General features: G+C 42.1%; 1 protein-coding gene across 4 annotated transcripts in view; it reads right to left on the reverse strand.

Moving 5' to 3' along the window:
- Window positions 1-20,377, reverse strand: part of ZRANB3 (zinc finger RANBP2-type containing 3) — a 133,135-nt gene that overhangs the window by 105,331 nt on the left and 7,427 nt on the right. For 3 of the 4 annotated variants that reach the window (XM_043505037.1, XM_043505038.1, XM_043505039.1), the window contains exon 2: window positions 17,279-17,437. In XM_043505037.1, the coding sequence (XP_043360972.1) occupies window positions 17,279-17,430 (152 nt within the window). In that variant the 5' untranslated portion in view covers window positions 17,431-17,437. Of the gene's footprint in view, window positions 1-17,278; window positions 17,438-20,377 lie in introns of those variants that run through there. The other variant, XM_043505040.1, reaches the window with a different exon arrangement.

Here is a 20,377-nt window from a genome sequence, read left to right on the forward strand (position 1 = left end):
TAAAATAAAGTTTCATTTGCAGTGGAAATCAGAGTACATAAATTTATTAAAATTAAGATGTCCATATTTTAGAATTACTCCTTAAATGCTGTAGTGATCCGGTAGATTAACAGTAAGGGGTCCTTCAGACATTTTAATCTGGCCCTTGAGCTCCAGCTGGGGAGTGGGGTCGGGGGCTTGCCCTGCTACATGTGTGCCATGGCTGCTTGCGGTTCCCGGAAGCAGCAGCATGTTCCCTCTCCGGCTCCTATGCGTAGGGGCAGCCAGAAGGCTCCGCACGCTGTCCCTGCCCCAAGTGCTGCCCGTGCAGCTCCCATTGGCCAGGAACCGCAGCCAATGGGAGCTACAGGGACGGCATCTGCAGACAGTGCAGTGCGCCTGGCCACGCCTCCGCATAGGAGCCAGAGCGGGGACATACCACTGCTTCCAGGAGCTGCTTGAGGGAAGTACTGCCCAGAGCCTGAACCCCAACCCCCTCCCGCGCCCCAACCCTTTCCCAATCCCCCTCCCACCCTCCAAACCTCTCGGTCCCAGCCTGGAGCACTCTCCTGTACTCCCTACCTCTCATCCCTAGCCCCATCCCAGAGCCTGCATCCCCAGCCATAGCCCTTACCCTCACCCCCCAGCTGCCTGCCCCAATCCTGAACTCCTCACTTCTGGCCCCACCCCAGAGCCCTTACCCCCCTCCTGCACTCCAACCCCCAATTTTGTGAGCATTCATGGCCCGCCATACAATTTCCATACCTAGATGTGGCCCTCGGGGCAAAAAGTTTGCCCACCCCTGTCCTACAGCCATATTGCATTATAATATGGCTCAGTGGGGAAGGAAACGAGAATTTCATGCTGATATTTTCTTTGTATATAACAGAGTAGTCTATCCCCTTTAGAAACAGTTGTAGTCCAGTGTTAGCCAGTCCTGTTCCAAGACTCTGAGCCTGTAAGACCAGGCATTTTGGGTGTTGAATTCCCCTAGAAGGATCACGTGACCAAGCTGAAGCAAACCCTGATGGGAAATGCTGAGAGAAAGTCAGTTGACAGTCATGTGACAAGGCTATAGAATAAAAGGGGAGCATGTAGCTCAATCTGAAGAGCCAAGAAGCTGGGAGCATGCCAGGATTTAGGCTGTTCCCTGTGAGGAGTGACCAGAGGTGAAAGTAAGCCGGTACGCCCCAGTACGGCGTACCGGTAAGAGCTGGTGCGCTGTATCGGGACCGACTTTCCCAGACGGCAATTTAAAGCCCTGGGGTAGCGGTGGCGGGGCTGCGGCAGGGATTTAAAGGGCCCTGGAGCTCCAGTTGCCGCTACTGCCCCAGCCCTTTAAATCCCCACTGGAGCCCTACTACCGAAGCCCTAGGGTAGCGGCGGGGGGCTCCGGAGGGGATTTAAAGGGCCAGGGAGGTAGTGGCTGCTGGAGCTCCAAGCCCTTTAAATCTCTGCCTGAGCCCCGCTGCCAAGCTCTGGGGTAGTGGTGGTGAGGCTCTGGCGGGGATTTAAAGGGCCCCGGAGCTCCAGCTGCCACTACCACAGCTGGAGCCCTGGGCCCTTTAAATCAAGATTTAAAGGGTCTGGGGATTTAAGGCCCTGCCTCTTCCGGTTAAGGCCACACCTTTTCCGGTTGAGGCCACGCCCCCTGCTCAGGACTCCAGCGTATCGGTAAGTCCTCTAACTTACTTTCACCCCTGGGAGTGACCTGCACAGAACAGGAAGTGCTGGCAGGCTGTCTAGACATTGAATCCTGAGAGAACTGGATTGGGCTTGGGATCAACTAAGCAGGTGGTAGGACCAGGGAAAGAATCTACAACCTAGCTCTGCAACCCCAGGGGCAGAAAAGGCCTGACTATGAAAAGGCAAAGGGAATTATTTCTGAAGTCTTGCTAATCAGGGAAGCAACTGCTGGTATTCCAGGGGGCCAAACCAACTATTTATGTTAAAGAATTAGAATGGCTTACTACAGCAGACATCAAAAAGGCAATGATATTTTGAAACTCCTGAGCATGTGTGAGTTAACTACCAGTAACCACATTGCCACACTGGTCTGTACCCTATAACAGTATACATCAAATGTAGTCTCATAAAACATGAGCACTGTGAAAACAGATTGGGTGGCAAAGATGCCACATACATAGGTATCTTACCATCTGCAGGTTAGTAGGTAGTTACAGGAATTTCAAAAGAGAAGTTTTAAGAGCAACACACTCACAGAAATAGTGTTAACAGTAGCTATCTTGATTTAAGGCACTCTGGCCTGTTAATGTTATGCCTCAAATGCACAAGTCTTTTCTTTTTCTTTTTTTTCTTAAATAGAGCAGTTTCTGTTTTTGGCATCGCAAACAAAATGTCTGTCCCTTCAGGTTTACAATCAAAATTAGACAATACAGTACAACCTGTATCTAGTTAACTATACAATTTATAATATTATAAGCATACAAATAATTATATTGGTGTAGACTTGTGGTCCATCTAGCCCTATCTGACAATGGCTAGATCCTGATGCATCAGGGGATATTGCGAGAATCCCCATAATATACAATTGCAGAGTAACACACTTATAAAGGAAGTTTCTTTCTAAACCTGGACAGTTAGCTTCTGTCCCCTTGATAAATGAACGTTTATAGTCTTTATCAAGTTTTAACCTAATGTAGCTATTTATACAACCAAAATTAAGCTTCTGATTAATTTTAGTAATTTATTTACTGAATTCTTTTTAAAAAAATCAAGAGCTTTATGTAACTTTGGGAGAACAGAAGCCCTACACTTGTCTGTATTGTGACAAAGTTCCTGCTTTACCTTAGTGGGTCTTGTGCTTATTGGAGGATTTGCTCGCCTTGGAGCTTCACGGCAGCCCTCAGCTTGGCTCTTTTTCTGAATTCACAGTCCAGGTCGACGACTTCTGTGTCTGACCAGGAGGTGGGAGGATTTGGGGGGAACCCGGGCCCGCCCTCTACTCTGGGTTCCAGCCCAGGGCCCTGTGGAATGATGCTGTCTAGGGTGTCTCCTAGAACAGCTGAGTGACAGCTACAACTTCCTGGGCTACTTCCCCATGGCCTCCTCCCAACACCTTCTTTATCCTCACCTTCCTCCTGGTGTCCGATAATGCTTGTATACCTCAGTCCTCCAACAGTCGGCATTCTCCCTCTCAGCTCCTAGTGCCTCTTGCTCCCAGCTCCTCACACTCACACCATAAACTGAAGTGAGCTCTTTCTTAAAACCCAGGTGCCCTGATTAGCCTGCCTTAATTGATTCTAGCAGCTTCTTGATTGGCTGCAGGTGTTCTAATCAGCCTGTCTTAATTGTCTCCAGAAGGTTCCCGATTGTTCTGGAACCTTCCCTGTTACCTTACCCAGGGAAAAGGGACCTACTTAGCCTGGGGCTAATATATATGCCTTCTATTACTCTCCTATAGCCATCTGGTCCGACCCTGTCACAGTATATTTCTGAAAGAAAGGCTGTTAAAGCAAAAGCACTTTAACAAGTTCTAGTAGTAAAGTGATTTTTCACCAAGGTTATGAAAAAATAATGCAGTTTTCTTCAATAAACACAAGCCTTATGCAATCTGTTGGAAACATACTGTACAGAGGAAGCTCACATGTTGCCTTCACTAGTGTGGGTGTCCTGATATTCTTGGGATTCTCACCCACTCATGTGAGTCAGTTTTATATAACACTACAACATATAATTTGCCTCCTACTCACAAGTCAACACTTTAGTACTAATATCTTACCCATGATTATTTAAAGTATGTGAATTGAATATAATTTTTATGTAGAAGTGTGCAAGCAGCCATTACATTTGTGTCAGTAATCTCAATATGCAGGCATAAAACTATAACAAAGTGAGAGGACTTCTTTGCATAAATAACCTGGGCTACTCCACTAAAAATAGAGTCCCAAATTATTTAAATTAGGCATTGTTTGCTCTTGATTTACATTAGGTATTTTAAAAGTGAATTTAGCACACATCAGATGTTCCAGACTGGCAGCATTAGAGACATGCCACATTCACAGAAGAGCTACAGCACAGACAGACAGTGGTTGTGCAAGATCATACATTCACTCTCCAATGTTCCTAAACCTCAGTCTGGAGACACTGCCTCCACAGCCTCATGTGTTAGTTAGAATACGATCATCTAATATTTTAAAAGTCTAGTGTAGACAAGGCAGCATATACTAACATGCTAAACTGGTCAAATTGAAGCCTAGGCTTGGCATATGATAAAGTCTACACTAGGCTTTAGAATGTTAGCTAACACCACATCTTTAAACCCTACTCAAGATAAGCTTTAACAGCAAGAGTTAATAGTTCATTCTCTACACCCATTTAATCCATGGCTTCTGAGACTATGTAGTTCACCAAGTGGGGTAATTTTTATGAAGTAGACTAGCATAAGAAGTGGACCAATATCCACTTATTTCACATTCGTTATGACTGTTGGGTAACCTATCTTTTGATGTGGATTCAGACCAGTGACCTAGAAACTAGAAATTTAGCAGTCATGATCATCATATCTATGGAGTTCTTCATAAATATGTAGGAAGACAAAAAGAAAAGACAGTCCCTACAGAAAGAAGAATTGATGATTGAGATAGTTAGGGATTGAAGCCTAAGGAAAAATGGGGATCATTACCGGAGACTATGAGAGAGAACGCAAGACAGATTCATGCTAACACCAGGAAGAGAGGTCTATGTGAACAGGGACTCCATATTCAGAAGAATTCACAGGCCTGACATCAAACCAGATCCAGAGAACAGAAAAGTGGGCTATCTGCCAGGAACAAGGATACGAGATGTGAACATGAGGCTGAAGAGGAGTCGGACGGGAGCAGGGAAAAATACATGTTTTTTATGGATACATGGAGCATGTTGGGATGAATGACAATGCTAGATTTCCTCTGGAACAGTCAAGAATGACTAAGCTCAGCAGGGAAAGATGCTTAAAAGAAGTGGAAGGTCAGGTGACTTTCAGGATACTTCTAGTCCCTACAAAAGGCAGATGCAGGTGTGACAAGATAACAAATATCAACAGACGGCTTAAGGATTGGTGCTATGAGGAAGGTTTCAGGACGACTAATCATTGGGAGGCATTCTCAGAAAGAAGAATCTTCTTGACTTATGGACTCCACTTGAGGAACTGGGGTATTAACCTCCAAGGATCAAGTCTGGCACAATTCATAAAAAAAGACTTTAAAACTAGGAGATGAGGGGAGAAGGTTGAAAGGGACTTGTGAAATCTCCAAGCATGCCTTTAATACATACAAGCAAGTAAATCAGCTAAATGAAGAGATAGTAAGGGATAATGGAACACCACAAGCTAGAAAACTGGGTGAGATCTGAGGGAAACAACTGAAATGCTTGTACACAAACACAAGGAGTCTGGGTAACACAATGGAGAAATGAACTATAGTGCAGGAGGTTAAACCTCATAGTATAGGGATTATAGAAACATGGTAAAATAGCACTCATGACTAGAACACAGATACTGAAGAGGATGTGCTGTTTAGGAGAGAAAGGAATAAAGGTGATGGGATAGTACATCAATGACAAAAAACTATTGTTTGGGTCAAAATCACTTTGGGCAAGGATTGTAAAAAAGGTTGTGATGGTGTTAGGAGTCTGTTATAGATTCCCCAGGGTCAGACTCAGATACAGACAGTAATCTCTAATATTATTAGGAAGATAATTACTTTGCGGAATTTGTGTCACAGTGGAAGACTAACTTCCCGCTATAGATGGAAGAATAAATGCTACTAAACACTAGTAGGGCCCAGTTATTCTTGGATGTGACAGATGACAGGTTTCTTCATCAAGTTGTCACTTCAACAAGAGCCGAGGCAGTCTTATACTTGATTTTGGTAAGCACGAGGACATCATAAAGGAACTGGTCAGAGGAAATAATCTGGGATCAAGTGACCATGATCTGATTCAGTTTAAATTAAATTGAAGGATAATCAAAACCAGGTAATCAACTACGATTTTTTACTTCAAAATGGCAGATTTTGGGAAATACAGGGAATTAATTAAAAAAAAAAGTCACCTGGACTAAAGAGCTCAAGGACTTAAATATGGAGGAGGCTTGAAATTTCTTTGAATCAACTATACAAAAACTATCTGAAATGTACATCCCAAATAAGGGGAAGAAACTTGTAGGGAAAGGCTCCAGACCTAGCAGGATGAATAATCATCTCAAAAAGATTACTGGGAGTAATCACAGAGCCTACAGGAAAAAGAAAAAAGGAGCTGATCATCAGAGTTCCCTCTAATTTTTTATGTCCATGTAGGGAATGAATTTTGTTATGTGCACCAATATGGAGGTGATGTGTGGTCGGAGTGGGGCCGAGGGGTTCAGAGTGTGGGAGGGGGCTCAGGGCTGGGGTAGAGGGTTGGGGGCCTCGCCGCAGCAGCTCGTGGCCGGGGAGAGGCGCCTCTCCTGGGCCGTGGCAGTTCTGGCAGGGCAGGGCAGGGCTGGGCTGGGCCAGGGGAGGAGCAGGAAAGATGTGGACAAATTGGAGAAATTCCAGAGAAGAGCAACAGATTAAAGGTTCAGAGAAAACATGATGTATGAGAGAAGATTGAAAAAAACTGGGTTTGTTTAGTCTGGAGAAGAGAAGACTGAGAGGGGACATGAAAGCAGTTTTCAAGTACATTAAAAGTTGTTACAAGGAGGAGGGAGAAAAATTGTTCGCCTTAACCTCTGAGGATAGGAGATGAAGCAACGGTCTTAAATTGCAGCAAGGGCAGTTTAGGTTGTACATTAGGAAAATTTCCTGTCAAGGTGGCTAAGCACTGGAATAAATTGCCTAGGCAGACTGTGGAATCTTCATCATTGGAGATTTTTAAGAGCAGGTTTTTCAGAAATCATAGAATTATCAGAATATACCCGGAATATCTGCAATATATTAATAAAACCATTCCAGGTACAGATACAAGATTGTATTTGTAAAGAACAGTGGTATGCTTGGTTTAGGCTTACTAGTAAGTTTGATGGTAGCTGTGCTTAAGACCCAACGCTGGAAGTTGCTGAACACCATTAAAGCCATAGACATCACTGGACATTGAAGACACTCTGTATGATACAGGATCAGGCTCTCTGATATTTTCCTTATAAACCAACAGTATGCTTAATCTCAAAATTTAAGAATGACAGTCAAATGAGTCAGATGTCAAAAATACATACCCCAACATATCATCAAGAACAAAAAACATGCCTGAAAGTTCCACAGAAACTCTTTTAAAACAGTTTTTATGAATATTTATACATTTTGCCATATAGATTATATACTGAAAAATTATGAAATTGTTACAATTACACACAATATATTTACTTGGGATGTCAAGTACTTCATGGTATAGCCACCTACTACACTTCTGTTTTGTAAGTTAAACCACATACATTAAAGTCTAGCTAATATTAATTGCATATGTTTTTCTTAAATGAAAGTTCAATAATGTGGTTTAAAACCAAAGTGAATGCAATGGCAAAGAAAAGTGTTCTAGTTTTCATAGTGACACCTGAGAAACACCGAGTTAAATGGTGTAGTTGGCACTAATCAAGAGGATTTCTTTTTGAAAGCCCAGACCAGGGCAGGTGGTCTAATTTCCAGCAACGTACAATTCTTCAAATAAATGCCAGGAAACGACACAAAAAACTAACACACGTGCATCTGTGTTCCCTCTTAAGATATGCGCCACCACACAAGAGGCCATCAAGGGCCATGCACCTGATTAGTGCAGGTGCGCACATAGCGGCGTAGCCAGAAGTGCACCTGGAAGACGTGTAGGGTGAGGAGGGGAAATAGAGGGTGGGTGGGGGGCGGTGATGGGGGAGCTTGGGGCATTCAGGGCCGCAGCAGGGAGAGAGACCTCTTCCCCCTCACCCCACCCCCGGTGGGGAGAGAGGCCTCTCTCCCCCCTCTCCAGCCCCGGGGCCTACACCCCGCTACACCTACAGGACTCCTCCTTCTACAGACAATAAAATTAAAACAAAATTGTTCTGCCAACCTGTCCATGGGGGAACAAAATAGTAGCATGTCTCTTACGCATGCCAATAGGCAAAGCAATGTTAATTAATGATGTTGGTTAATCACAGATTGACAGTTTTCATGATAGCTACTATTAATCATGTAGTGAGGTGCTTTGTACATCTTATTAGATAGCATTTTTTAGATGCTATCTAATAAGACGTGACTTTTTAGATCACACAATATATTTGGATTTGCAATTTAATTTTAGACTGGAGAGGAGGGGAGGGAAGGGAGAAGAAAAGAGAAAATCAAATACACTTTTTTTCAGAGGAAAGATATACAATAATTGTCTTAGAAGGAAGTTACATTTGAGTTTTCTCGTACCAATCCAGTCAGTGGCAATAACAAAACAGAACAGTAGACAGAAGAACCAAATATAATGCCCATCCTAAACTTAAGCCATTTGCTGCTTTTCCTTCCACCTAGAATTGTTTTGGCCCAATAGGGTATTTCTACACTGCACAGTAAACCCAGGCTCTGATTCACATTTGAGCCCAAGCCTAACACACAGGTCAGACTTGAATCAGCAAGCACTTAGGAACCTGAACACTGTTAGTGGTGGTGATGGTGATGGTTGGGTGGGGTGGGGGTGATGAGAACCTGAGTCCAAGTGTGACTTAGGGCCAAGGCCTGTGACGCTGCAGTGTGAACAGAGCTCAAGCCGCAGACCTGAGTCAGGAGGTCAGGATAATGCAGAATGGGTGCACCAGCATGGTTGTGACTTGTGAGAACTGGGTCTAGCAACTGCAAGCCCAGGATTACAATGCAGTGTGGATGTTCAAGTGGAGGCTTGGACGCAAAGCCCAGGTCCCACAGATGCAGGTTTAATGCACTGGAAACATACCATTATTACCTCCTCCTCTCAGACACTCTATACTATGGAATCACTAAATAAGAGGAAGAAGCGTTGCTCCCAAGCCACTCTCTACCCCAGACCATCAGCTGCTGACTTCATTAGAGCTTAGGACCTCACTGAGCAGGTTGGCCTCTTCCCTCCCCTGTATCCTGTTGGTCTCCTAGGGTGGAGAAAGGCAAAGTCTGAAACTATACCTCCTTTTTCAAAGCTCCATTATATGACATCCCAAGATGGAGTCCAGAGACATGTGGTCCAGTCACATGTCCTTATAGAGTCATAGCAGCCATTACTTACAGGCTGTCTGGAGTGTTCTCAGACAGGCTGACAAGGTGGGAGATAAGCTTCTCCTAAGGCCTATTGTTCTTTCTAATGGCGCATTACCCTGAACAGGCCCTTCCCTACTCGGCTATTTAGATTGAAAACATGTCTAGTGGGCATTACCCAGGTGTAACTACATTTGAAATAGAGATACATAGTCAATATTAATAATATCAGATACAAAAATGATACATTCATACAAATAGGATGGTCATATTCAACAAATCATAACTTTTCCAATAATGCCTCATGTGATTTATCTTGTACAAAATGCATCATAATTATGCCATAATAATATCATAATAATATCATTCTGAAGAATATGGGGTGCAGTGTCACACATACTCTAAGAGAAAGGTCTATTTTACAAACAGTGTAGACAAGTCAAGTTATAGTTTTAATATGTATTAGCTTGTGTGAGTATCTGTAAAATATAGATCCATCCACACAAGATTAAGATTGCATTTTTAGTAGTACAAAGTTTGTTGTAAGGGATGAATGATTCAATATTATTTTATATAATATACTCAGTATGGTGGTTTGCAAATATAAAGCTTGTTTTTCTTCCCATTCTTCCTTCTCTCATTTTGGCTATTCAAAAAGCCACTTTTCCTACTGCTGTGGTTGCCAGCATTCTAACTGATTTGACAGAACATAAGTACTCCAGCCTGTTTGATTTTTGCACAGCACACAAACCACCACTGATATTCTGTACGGTATTAATTTGTCTTCTTTCTTAATTCTGAAATGCTCCTTCTTTTTGATTACACGTTTTGAAATTAAAAGTAGCAGTGGGAATAAATTAAGCACAAGCTCCAGTAGAGAATACGTAATAAAGGGTTTCAGTTGAAGGGAAGAAAAATAGCTGTAGATAGTCTTGCTTCCTGACTGAATGCCAGTCTCTCTCAGCAGTTCATGATTTTACATCACCTCAGATTGCTCTAACTTAAGAGTTTACTTCACTTTCACTATATCACAAAGTATATCCTCTCTCTCACACGCCAAACAATACTGTATTTGTCAGCATTTCTACTGATTAAAGTTAGGCTGAGGAAAAAAACCTCTATAAATCCTACATTATATTATCTACAATATTATATCTGTGTTGAAAAGAAGAACCTATTCCAAAAAAATCAGAAGAGCATTAGATATTTGGTCTAAGCAAATACTGCATCTAAAAGAAAAAAAATTGGGGGAGACAATTAGCTGATTATTTAAAATTCTTCTCACCCTATCTTTTATTAGTTTCCTTGAGGCAACTGTGCATCACACATTCAGTATAACAGATTCCAAAAGGCTTATGCTTCCCTCAAATATACACAAGTAACTAATTAACATTAAAGGGAATTACATAATGCACTGAAGGGAAAAAAGAAACAAGTATGATTAATCAGACAGTGTTTTGTAATTTTGAATACCATTTTACTTCAAAGTTATTAGAAATCCATTTATCTGAAATTGCCTTCTTAAATAGTGACAGCACAGCCCTATTATGGAAGAAATGCAATTACAGATCTCAAATGCAGTCTATGCTGCCTATGCAAGGCATTTATAGAGCCCAACTACTGTAGTTTGAACACCTCATTATTTTTTAATGTGATTATCCTCACAATACCACTGTGAAATAGGGAAGTACTACTCATTGTCCTCATTTTACAGTTGGGGAACTGAGGAACAGAGATAACAAGGGTATATCTACACTGCAATGTAAGTCCAGGCTCAGGTTCAAGCCTAAGCCCCCTTTACATCTACACACAAATCTGCCTGACTCAAGCTGGAAAGCCCTCAGGACCTGGTCTCTTAGATCCACCAAGGAAGGTGGGTCTGAGCCCAAGTCCCACTGGCACTTGGGTCTAAACAGCATCATGTGGCATTGTGGATGCAGCTCAGGCCCGCGTCCTAAAACTTGCATTCTGAGAGTCTTCCAACGCTATCCTAAAGTGTTTCTTGGCCTTTCTATCCCAAAGCTAGACAAACAACTCCCAGGAAACAGAAGCAACCCACCTGGGTTCAAGTACAGCTGCTTGGCATTTAACCCTTCCATTTTATTCTGGTGGTATTCTCATGCACCGTCAACAGAGGGAACGGTCTTCTGCATTAGCTATGGCCACCAACAAGAAGTCCTTTGCCAAGAATGCTGCTGTCTGGTCACAGGACCACAGTCAGATTCTTACAAATATCTGGTGCAAGACAAGGAAGACATTCAGCTCTGGTAAGAGTACCAGCAATAACTATGTGTACTCAAAAAACAGTGGACAAGCTGGCAAGCGTTGGCAAGATTTGTGACCAATGCAAGGAGTGAATTAAGCAGCTTGAATGACTGTCGGAAAGCCAGGGATGAGAACTGCACCTCTGGAAACTCCCCATCATCCTGCCTCTTTTACGAGGCCTTTTATCAGGTGCTGGTCACTGATTCGAGCCCCCAGGGGGTCACGACAGTCTGATCGGTGGGGATAGTGACGTTCTGACCCCTGATTCTAACACAGTGCCAGAGGGGAGCCAACAGGGGCCTGTTCAGGCTAGTGAAGTGACTCTGGTGCTCATGTCGGTCCCTTAGGAGGCTTTGCTGCAGAACCAGCTTCAGCACATTCTGGATCCATACTTGGAGGAGCTGTTTAACCCCTCAAGGAGCAGCCCACCAAAGAAAGGGCAGCAGAAATGGAAAAGGCAAAAAATAGCCGCAGAGCCTGGTAAGTGTCTGATTCCATGTTTGTTATTGATATACAAATGGGGGAGATTTCCAGTTTTTGACCCTATGCTATTATTACAAGCTGTGAGTAGCACTGTTTATCCCCTAATGGTGGAATGCATGCCAACGCCTTGTCATTGCTCCCATCCCCGCAAATACTATGTGGAATTCAAAATGGATACCAGGAAGCAGTTAAACAAGCATTTATAATAAAATTTTTACTAGATACTTGCACATTTTTTCAATGACGTGCTGGGATGTTACAATTCAGATCATTAATTTGTCTTCCCTTTTAGTATGGTGCACTGTATAAATCTGCCACATTGTAACAAACCTGCTGTAAACTGTACTGGGGGAGGGGGAAAAAATGTAGAGTATGGGTGACTAAATCATTGCCTGAAATACAGAGGGTGGGGTGTGTGCAACCCAGAATTGTGCTGGGGAAGCAGGGGTACCCACTATGCAGTTCTCTGAGAGTCAATATTGTCATGAAATTGCATGTAGTCGACAGGCAGATGGAATCTGAGCAGGCTGTAATGTAAATCTCGCTGCATCCAGGTAACTGCACAAATGCAGAGAGAGTTTTCAGCAGCTTACAGGGAGTCTCTAATCCATGAGGATGCTAGTACAACATCCTGTTGATTCCCTGATGAATTTTGACCCAATCCCAGGTGTGGATAAGCTGCAAACTCTTCCCATAGTAGGAACACCAGATGAGTAGTCACATTTCAGAGAACAGCATATTTTCCAGGCCACCCTTTGTAGGTCACCAGCCCACCACATTCATAGATGTGCTGCTCAATCGCCATTAGCTTGAAAACCCCTTTGGCACACATGGCTGACTTGATGCGGGTAGCTTAGAATAGAATGTCCTTTTGCCATTCAGGAACCTCCATGATTGTAACACCCTCCAGAACGTGAAACACCTGAAAGGACTGAGAAACCATAGGTAGTAAACTACGGCAACTGTCCTCCCTCACGAGGCTAAAATGGCCTGCAATTTTTAAACATCTATCATTTGTAGATTTCACCTTACAATTATGTGTGCTTGCTTTACACTCTGGTTAACTTTCATTTGTGTCCATGGAGCATCTGGGAACTTAACTGTTGCTCTGAGAGTATACTGAGACAGAGTTGCACAAAATATCTCTTTTGGACCTTGAGATTCCAAAGGCACTTTTTCTAATGCTGTACTGAACCTTTTTTGAAGCACTGAGCCAGTGATGTACTGTCTATCCGTCTTCAGACCCCTTCACCTCAGCAGTCTAGCCACAATCCAGCAGGAGCCTGGGTTTCACACTGTTATGGAGCAGTCAAAGAGGAAGCATGTCCGTGACGACCTTACAGTGGACATCCTGGACATGCCCAACAAGTAGCTACCAAAGGGAGAAGGATTCACAGCAAGTGGAAAGGCACAGAGGTGGAGAATATGATGAGAGACTTGCTGTGCAGATTCTGGAGCAGGGAAATTACTTGAGGGGGGAAGATAGAGTGCAACAGAAAGACCTGTTTGAGAGGCTGCTTGCACTAATGGCAACAAGAGGCTAGGCTCCTGCTCCACTTTATTTTATGATTGGTTTTGGTATTTTCATGGCCCCTGGCCTGCCTGTCAATTCTTTAATACTGTTCTTCGCAATACAAACATCTTAAAAAATAAAGGATTTTGTTTCATTAAGAAAATGTATTACCGTCACTGCTTCACATCATGTGTGTGTATCGCAAAGAATAATGATGGACATGAGAAGGCATACTTGGAAAGTTGTATTCAAACAATTTTTCAATATATCTTTTGAGATTAATCCATAATGAAAATCCAGTTCACAACACACAAACCCCCATTTCCCTCCATTGCATAGGCAGTCATTTCATTCATAGGTAAAACTTCATGACAATCACATCCCCATCCCACTCATAGTATACAGCAATACTACATCATTTACTATTGACGATGCTGTACAAATACATTCATAAACATACTTTTCTCCCTCTTCCATTGGTCCATGCTAGTCCATAATGTGGGCACACAAAGAATCCCTGATTTCTGTTGCATATGGTGCATCGTGCTCCATTTGTGACATGTGTATTTTCCCTCTGACTGTACCAGTTCAGCAATCCACTGCTGTCATAGGTCCACTCAAGTGCAAATGACTCTTCTTTAGCTTTACAAAGATTGTGAAGAGCACAGCTAGCCACAATAACGTGGACAGCACTGGTGACATGGGAATCCAAATGTTTCTGTAAACAGCGCCAGAGGGATTCCAATTTGCCAAATGAACTGCCACCATTCTGTACCTACTGAGAGTATAATTAAACTGTCTTTTGCCAGGGCCTCTGAGATCAGGATACAGTTTCATAAGCCAAGGCAAAAGTGGTTATGTGTGGTTTCCTAGAGTAACATTTATGACAATGTCAATTGATGGGACTAGCATCCTGTCCTGTCCATGAAGGCAGACTCCTGATTGGTGGAAAATAGTGGCATCATGAACTTTTCCAGTGCAGCACATGTTGGTGTCCATAAATTGGCTTCTGTGGCTGACCAGAGCCTGCATAACAATGGAGTAGTACCCTTTGTAGTCTATGTATTGCAGTCCTTGAAAAAGGGCAAACTATGGGCATACGAGACCCATCAATGGCCCTGGCACAGTTGGGAAACCCCATTCTTTCAAAATTGGCCATTACTTCAAGAACATTGTTTATGCCCGTCACCTTTTTGAGTAAATCACACTACTGATCACCTCAAACTCCACAACCGCAGCACCCAGAGTTGACTTGCCAACATCAAACTGGTTGGCAATGGGCCTGAAGCAGTCAGGAGTGGCCAGCTTCTAGATGGTCATAGCAACCCACTTCTGGACCAGCCTGGCTACCCTCATGCATATGTCCTGACAGTGCAGGGTCAGGACAAGCTACTCACAAACCTCCAGAAAAATGGCTTTGTTCATGCGAAAGTTTTGGACTCACTGCTACTCATACCACATCCACATGCCTATGTGATCCCACCAGTCTGCAATTGCAGCCCTGCTCCAGAAGTGCCAGTCTACACAAGGCCCATTAGTGGCTATATAGAGAGTCAGAGCAGCATTATCCAGTTGGAGTCGGCTATGTCTGTATTGTTCTCCTCCTCCTCCGGGTGCTTTAGATAGGTCAGAAAAGGCCACAGAAAAGGCCACAGAAACATTCACCAGCATCTCATGGATGCTCTGCCCGTTTCCAGGCATGGGAATGACACCTAAGCAGGACAAGTTCTTCAACAGTGACTTCTCCATGTTCCTGGCTCTGGCTGCCAGGAGCATGCAGACACAAAATACAGCTTGGAAGGATGAGTTGGAAGGCTTAGACAACTTCCAGTAAAGTATCAGAGGATGCCAAGTTTTCCCACAGTGCACCACAAATAAAAGGGCTAGAGAGGCTGCAGCTGGGAAGAGCAGTAGGAAGCCTAAGATAGGTTGGTTTGACTCGAGTGTGTGTAATGCAATGTGGACACGTGAGCAAGGGTCAGAGACCCAGGTCCAGAAATTCCAAACCTATGGTCAATATTCAATGTGAACATTCAAGTCTGGTCATAGAAACACTGAGCCTAAGCATTTGAGTCCCACAGACTCAGGCTTACATTGCAATATACCCTTACCCCCAAGCGGCTTGCCTAAGGACGGACACAGGAAGTCTGTGGTAGAGCAGAGAACTCAAGATCTCTCAAGTACCAGGCTAGCACCCTAACTAGTGGACTGTCCTTCCTCCTTACTGCCTGGCGCAAATCTATTTTGCCAGATGCACAGTATTAAGATGAAGAATTTCAGAGAGAGCTTGACCCAAGCAAAGTTCCATGTCATGGTAAACTTGAGGACAAAGACTAAAAATGGTAAACTGAAGAGAGATTAGGGGAGAAAGCACACACTTTCCCCTCCACAAAAAAACTAAATGGTTTCTAAGCACTCTTTAGAACTTAAGGCACTACTAGGTTTGTGCTGTTCTGTTTTAGGTTTAAAGCAAGATTGAACTGTAAAAAAGACCATGGAGTAAGAATTTTTAAACAAAACATGCGGCAACACTATGTTCAGAACGTTACTTTGTTTCACTGAAAAAAAAAAAAAAAAGTTATGCCATTTCTTTGAGCACTGAATTCTTGGTATCCCTGTGCCTGTCATGTTAATTGGGGTATGTGGGACAGAACATCTCACAAAAATGACCAGTGATCTTCCAAGCTGTCAGCTTTCATTTTTCTTCTGTACTGTAAGTCATCATAGCAAATTAGCATGGGGTATTTTTCCACTAATTCTTTCCACAAACATACTTGTTACACTGACACATTATATACATAGCATATGGATCTCTGTGGCAATAAGAAGCACTTAATAGCTCTAATGGTCATACAACGTTGTAGTCAGTCCTGACTCAGAGTTTACCTATAGACAAAATTCAAAGTGTTCATTTTAAACTATATAGCCTTATATAGCTTTGGCTCCAACTACCTTAGTATCACCTCCCTGACAATGGATTATCATAGACATGATTCAAGATATGAATAAAATGGCAGCAATATCCTAGACTCCACCTCCAACCTATCCTGAAGTATCCTTTTCAAGTAGATTGCACAGATCTTCATAATATGATCAGTCTTCTTTAATGTATGCTTTGATCAGCAGTATAGCATTACCAATTATTTGACTCTTAAATTACCATAATTATGCTTCAGAGTTAACACTCCATTGAAATAAAGAGGAGCTGCTCAGATCCATTGTTGTAGCCCATCTGCAAATTCAGGCAGACTTTCCTTCACCAATTTACAATATCTTAAAGGTTAATTTTACAAAAATACAGGCAAAGCCTTAATTCCTCACTTCCTCCCCACATACAAGAATTTAGATTGTAGCATAGGATAGTAGACATAACAGAAAAGTACCAATTCATAAGTCACCACAAGACTACTTAAACCAACTCCTAATGAATGCAGTTGAAATGCTCACACATTTGTTCATAGTGATTATTCAACAAAATCTCTCTGCCTTTCAACTGCCCAAGCTGTTTTTCTCTTGAACACTCTCAGCTAAACCTTAACCCCCCCCCCAAAAAAACTACAGAAATGAGTAAATAATCAGTTTTTGAAAACCCAGTAGAAGTATAAAACAAACTTTCTGTCCTTACTGATTTTTACCTTCATATAGACACTGGTTTGGTATTGCAGGGTTGCTCAAGAATACAGCATTATTAGTATCTACTTACACTTTAAGAAAATTAAATTTTGTTTTAAAGCCATATAGAATTACTAATATATTAAATCAGGCAAGTTATGTTTTACAAACTTATCACTTGTTTTTGTAAGGCTTTTGTAATTGTTCCAGAAACCAATTTCTAAAACAGAATTACTACTTTCAGCATACCATGAGACAAGCACTTTACCTGCCGCTTCTCTGAAGTGCAAACAAAATGCCTTTCTTCTGAAAAGGAAGCAATCTTTCCCTTAGTTTTTCAGGTAGGAAGGATAACTTAGTATCAGCATCTTCAGAACAAGAAGTTCCAGCTGTAGAAGTTTCCTGGATTGTGTTAGACATGTTGAGCCTGCAAAAAACAAACAAGAGGCTAGGAATTGGGTACTGAATACTCTAATACAATACAAGTTATAGCTATATGTAGCAATAAGTAATGGTCCTATCATGAAATGATTAACTGCTAAATGATATAGATGTTGATTTGTACTACTTGCTCAACAGATGTTAGTTTAGAAAATTAACTCTTGGTTTGCAGTTCAAGCTTTCTCATCATTTAACTAAGGCTGGTTTAGAACATGTTGAATGATGCATTTATCAGATAAACATGATATTTATCAGATGCATTTAGTTACCCTTTGCCTGTGACTTAAACTTGATAAGACTAAACACAAAAATCAAGGATTAACAAAAAGTTTAAATTGAAACAAAGGGCACATATACTCCTAAAAAGTTTACCACCAACTTGGGCATAAGATCAGATCAGCTCTAGTTTACTTAACCCATACAGTCCTCCTGCCCCTCATAAAATTCACATGATAACTCAAAGAAAAACAATGAGCCCTAAGACTAAATGAAAAAAGCTCTTATGCTTTGTATCACAGACTAACATATTAAGAATTTCACAGATTTACAAAAAATAGATGAGTTTACAAGCAAAGTAGGTAAGAAATAAACAACTTAAGTAAGAAATAAAAATTACAGCCATCTACAACAGAGCATAGAAAGAACTGTTACTTACCCTACAGTAAGTGTGGTTCTCTGAAATGTTTTAGTCAGCATGGATCCCATTCTCTGTGCATGAAATCTGATTCTTCTGAATAGCAATATTTGTCAGGGACGCACATGCACCTTGTGCCCTGTTGTGAGGGCATGAAGGAGAGTTACAGTCATCCTGACCTTTACTTCCCTCACAATTCAGAGCCCACGATAAGAGGACTCTGAAAAGTGGGGATAGAGTACAGATCATGGGATCCACAGACAATATCTCAAAGAACCACAGTTAACCTAGGGTAAGTAACCACTGTCTTCAAGCCTGTATCAGTGTTGCTCCCACCGTTGGTGACTCACAAGTAGTATCCCCTCTAAATGGTATGAGGAGGAGTCTCAGCTACATCAGTCAAAGAGATATTGCAGTACACCTCTCCCAAACTTGGCACCTGACCTAGTGGATAAGCCCCAATGCATAATGTTTTACAAACGTCAGTGGGTTACTCCTTGTTGCCACCTTGTAGATCTTGGAAACTGGAACATTTCTGAAGACGACATAGGATGTTGCTTGTGTTCTGATGTACAGTGATGTTCAGTGGGAGAGGCACATCAGCCAACAATAAAGCGAGATACACTGTATTATCCATTTCAATACCTTCCAAGACGAGATGACCTGACCGTAGGACTGTCCAACCACATCAAGAACGAAGCAGGAAACAGTGTGAATGGTTTGGTTCTGTCAACGTAATAAAAGCAAGGTCCCCAATAACATTTAGTGTGCAATTGCTTCTACCTTGGTACAGTGTGTGGTTTAGGAAAGAAGACAGGTAGATTGATTCAGAAGTCACACTGGAAATGAATTTCAGGTAAGGATTCAGCACCACCTTATTCTTATAGAATGTTGTGTGGCGAGGTTCAGCCATAAGCACCTGAAGCTCACTCACTTTTCTGTCTAAAATGACAACAACTAGGAAAACCGATTCCAGAGTGAGATGATGTAAGCAGCATTCGGAACGAGGTTCAAAGGGAGGCTCTGTGAGCCCCTACAGGATTAAGTGGAGGTCTCAGGCAAGTAAGAGTCCTTTGAAAAACCTCTATACCATCAAGTGAGAAAAAACTGAACACAACCGCACCAGGATGACAAGCCAAGATTGCGGTGAGGCAGACCCTGAAATCAATAAGTGTTTGAGGATCTTTGGTATTGATGGTATTGATGGCCGCTTAACACTGAGGATGGAGCGGAGGTTAAAGATAATCTAGGCATGGCCCAATATCTAAACAAATACTTTGCCTCAGTCTTTAATAAGGCTAAAGAGGATCTTGGGGATAATGGTAGCATGACAAATGGGAAGGAGGATATAGAGGTAGATATTACCATATCAGAGGTAGAAGCGAAACTGAAACAGCTTAATGGGACTAAATCGGGGGGCCCAGATAATCTTCATCCAAGAATATTAAAGGAATTGGCACCTGAAATTGCAAGCCCATTAGCAAGAATTTTTAATCAATCTGTAAACTCAGGAATAGTACCGAATGATTGGAGAATTGCTAATATAGTTCCTATTTTTAAGAAAGGAAAAAAAAGTGATCCGGGTAACTACAGGCCAGTTAGTTTGACATCTGTAGTATGCAAGGTCCTGGAAAAAATTTTGAAGGAGAAATTAGTTAAGGACATTGAAGTCAATGGTAAATGGGACAAAATACAACATGGTTTTACAAAAGGTAGATCGTGCCAAACCAACCTAATCTCCTTTTTTGAAAAAGTAACAGATTTTTTAGATAAAGGAAATGCAGTGGATCTAATTTACCTAGATTTCAGTAAGGCATTTGATACCGTGCCACAGGGGCAATTATTAGTTAAATTGGAGAAGATGGGGATCAAAATGAAATCAAAAGGTGGATAAGGAATTGGTTAAAGGGGAGACTGCAACGGGTCCTACTGAAAGGCGAACTGTCAGGTTGGAGGGAGGTTACCAGTGGAGTTCCTCAGGGATCGGTTTTGGGACCAATCTTATTTAATCTTTTTATTATTGACCTTGGCACAAAAAGTGGGAGTGTGCTAATAAAGTTTGCAGATGATACAAAGCTGGGAGGTATTGCCAATTCGGAGAAGGATCGGGATATTATACAGGAGGATCTGGATGACCTTGTAAACTGGAGTAATAGTAATAGGATGAAATTTAATAGTGAGAAGTGTAAGGTTATGCATTTAGGGATTAATAACAAGAATTTTAGCTATAAGTTGGGGACGCATCAATTAGAAGTAACGGAAGAGGAGAAGGACCTTGGAGTATTGGTTGAT

This window comes from Dermochelys coriacea, chromosome 11 (assembly GCF_009764565.3).
Source record: "Dermochelys coriacea isolate rDerCor1 chromosome 11, rDerCor1.pri.v4, whole genome shotgun sequence".
In the NCBI taxonomy this organism is placed as follows: Eukaryota; Metazoa; Chordata; order Testudines; family Dermochelyidae; genus Dermochelys; species Dermochelys coriacea.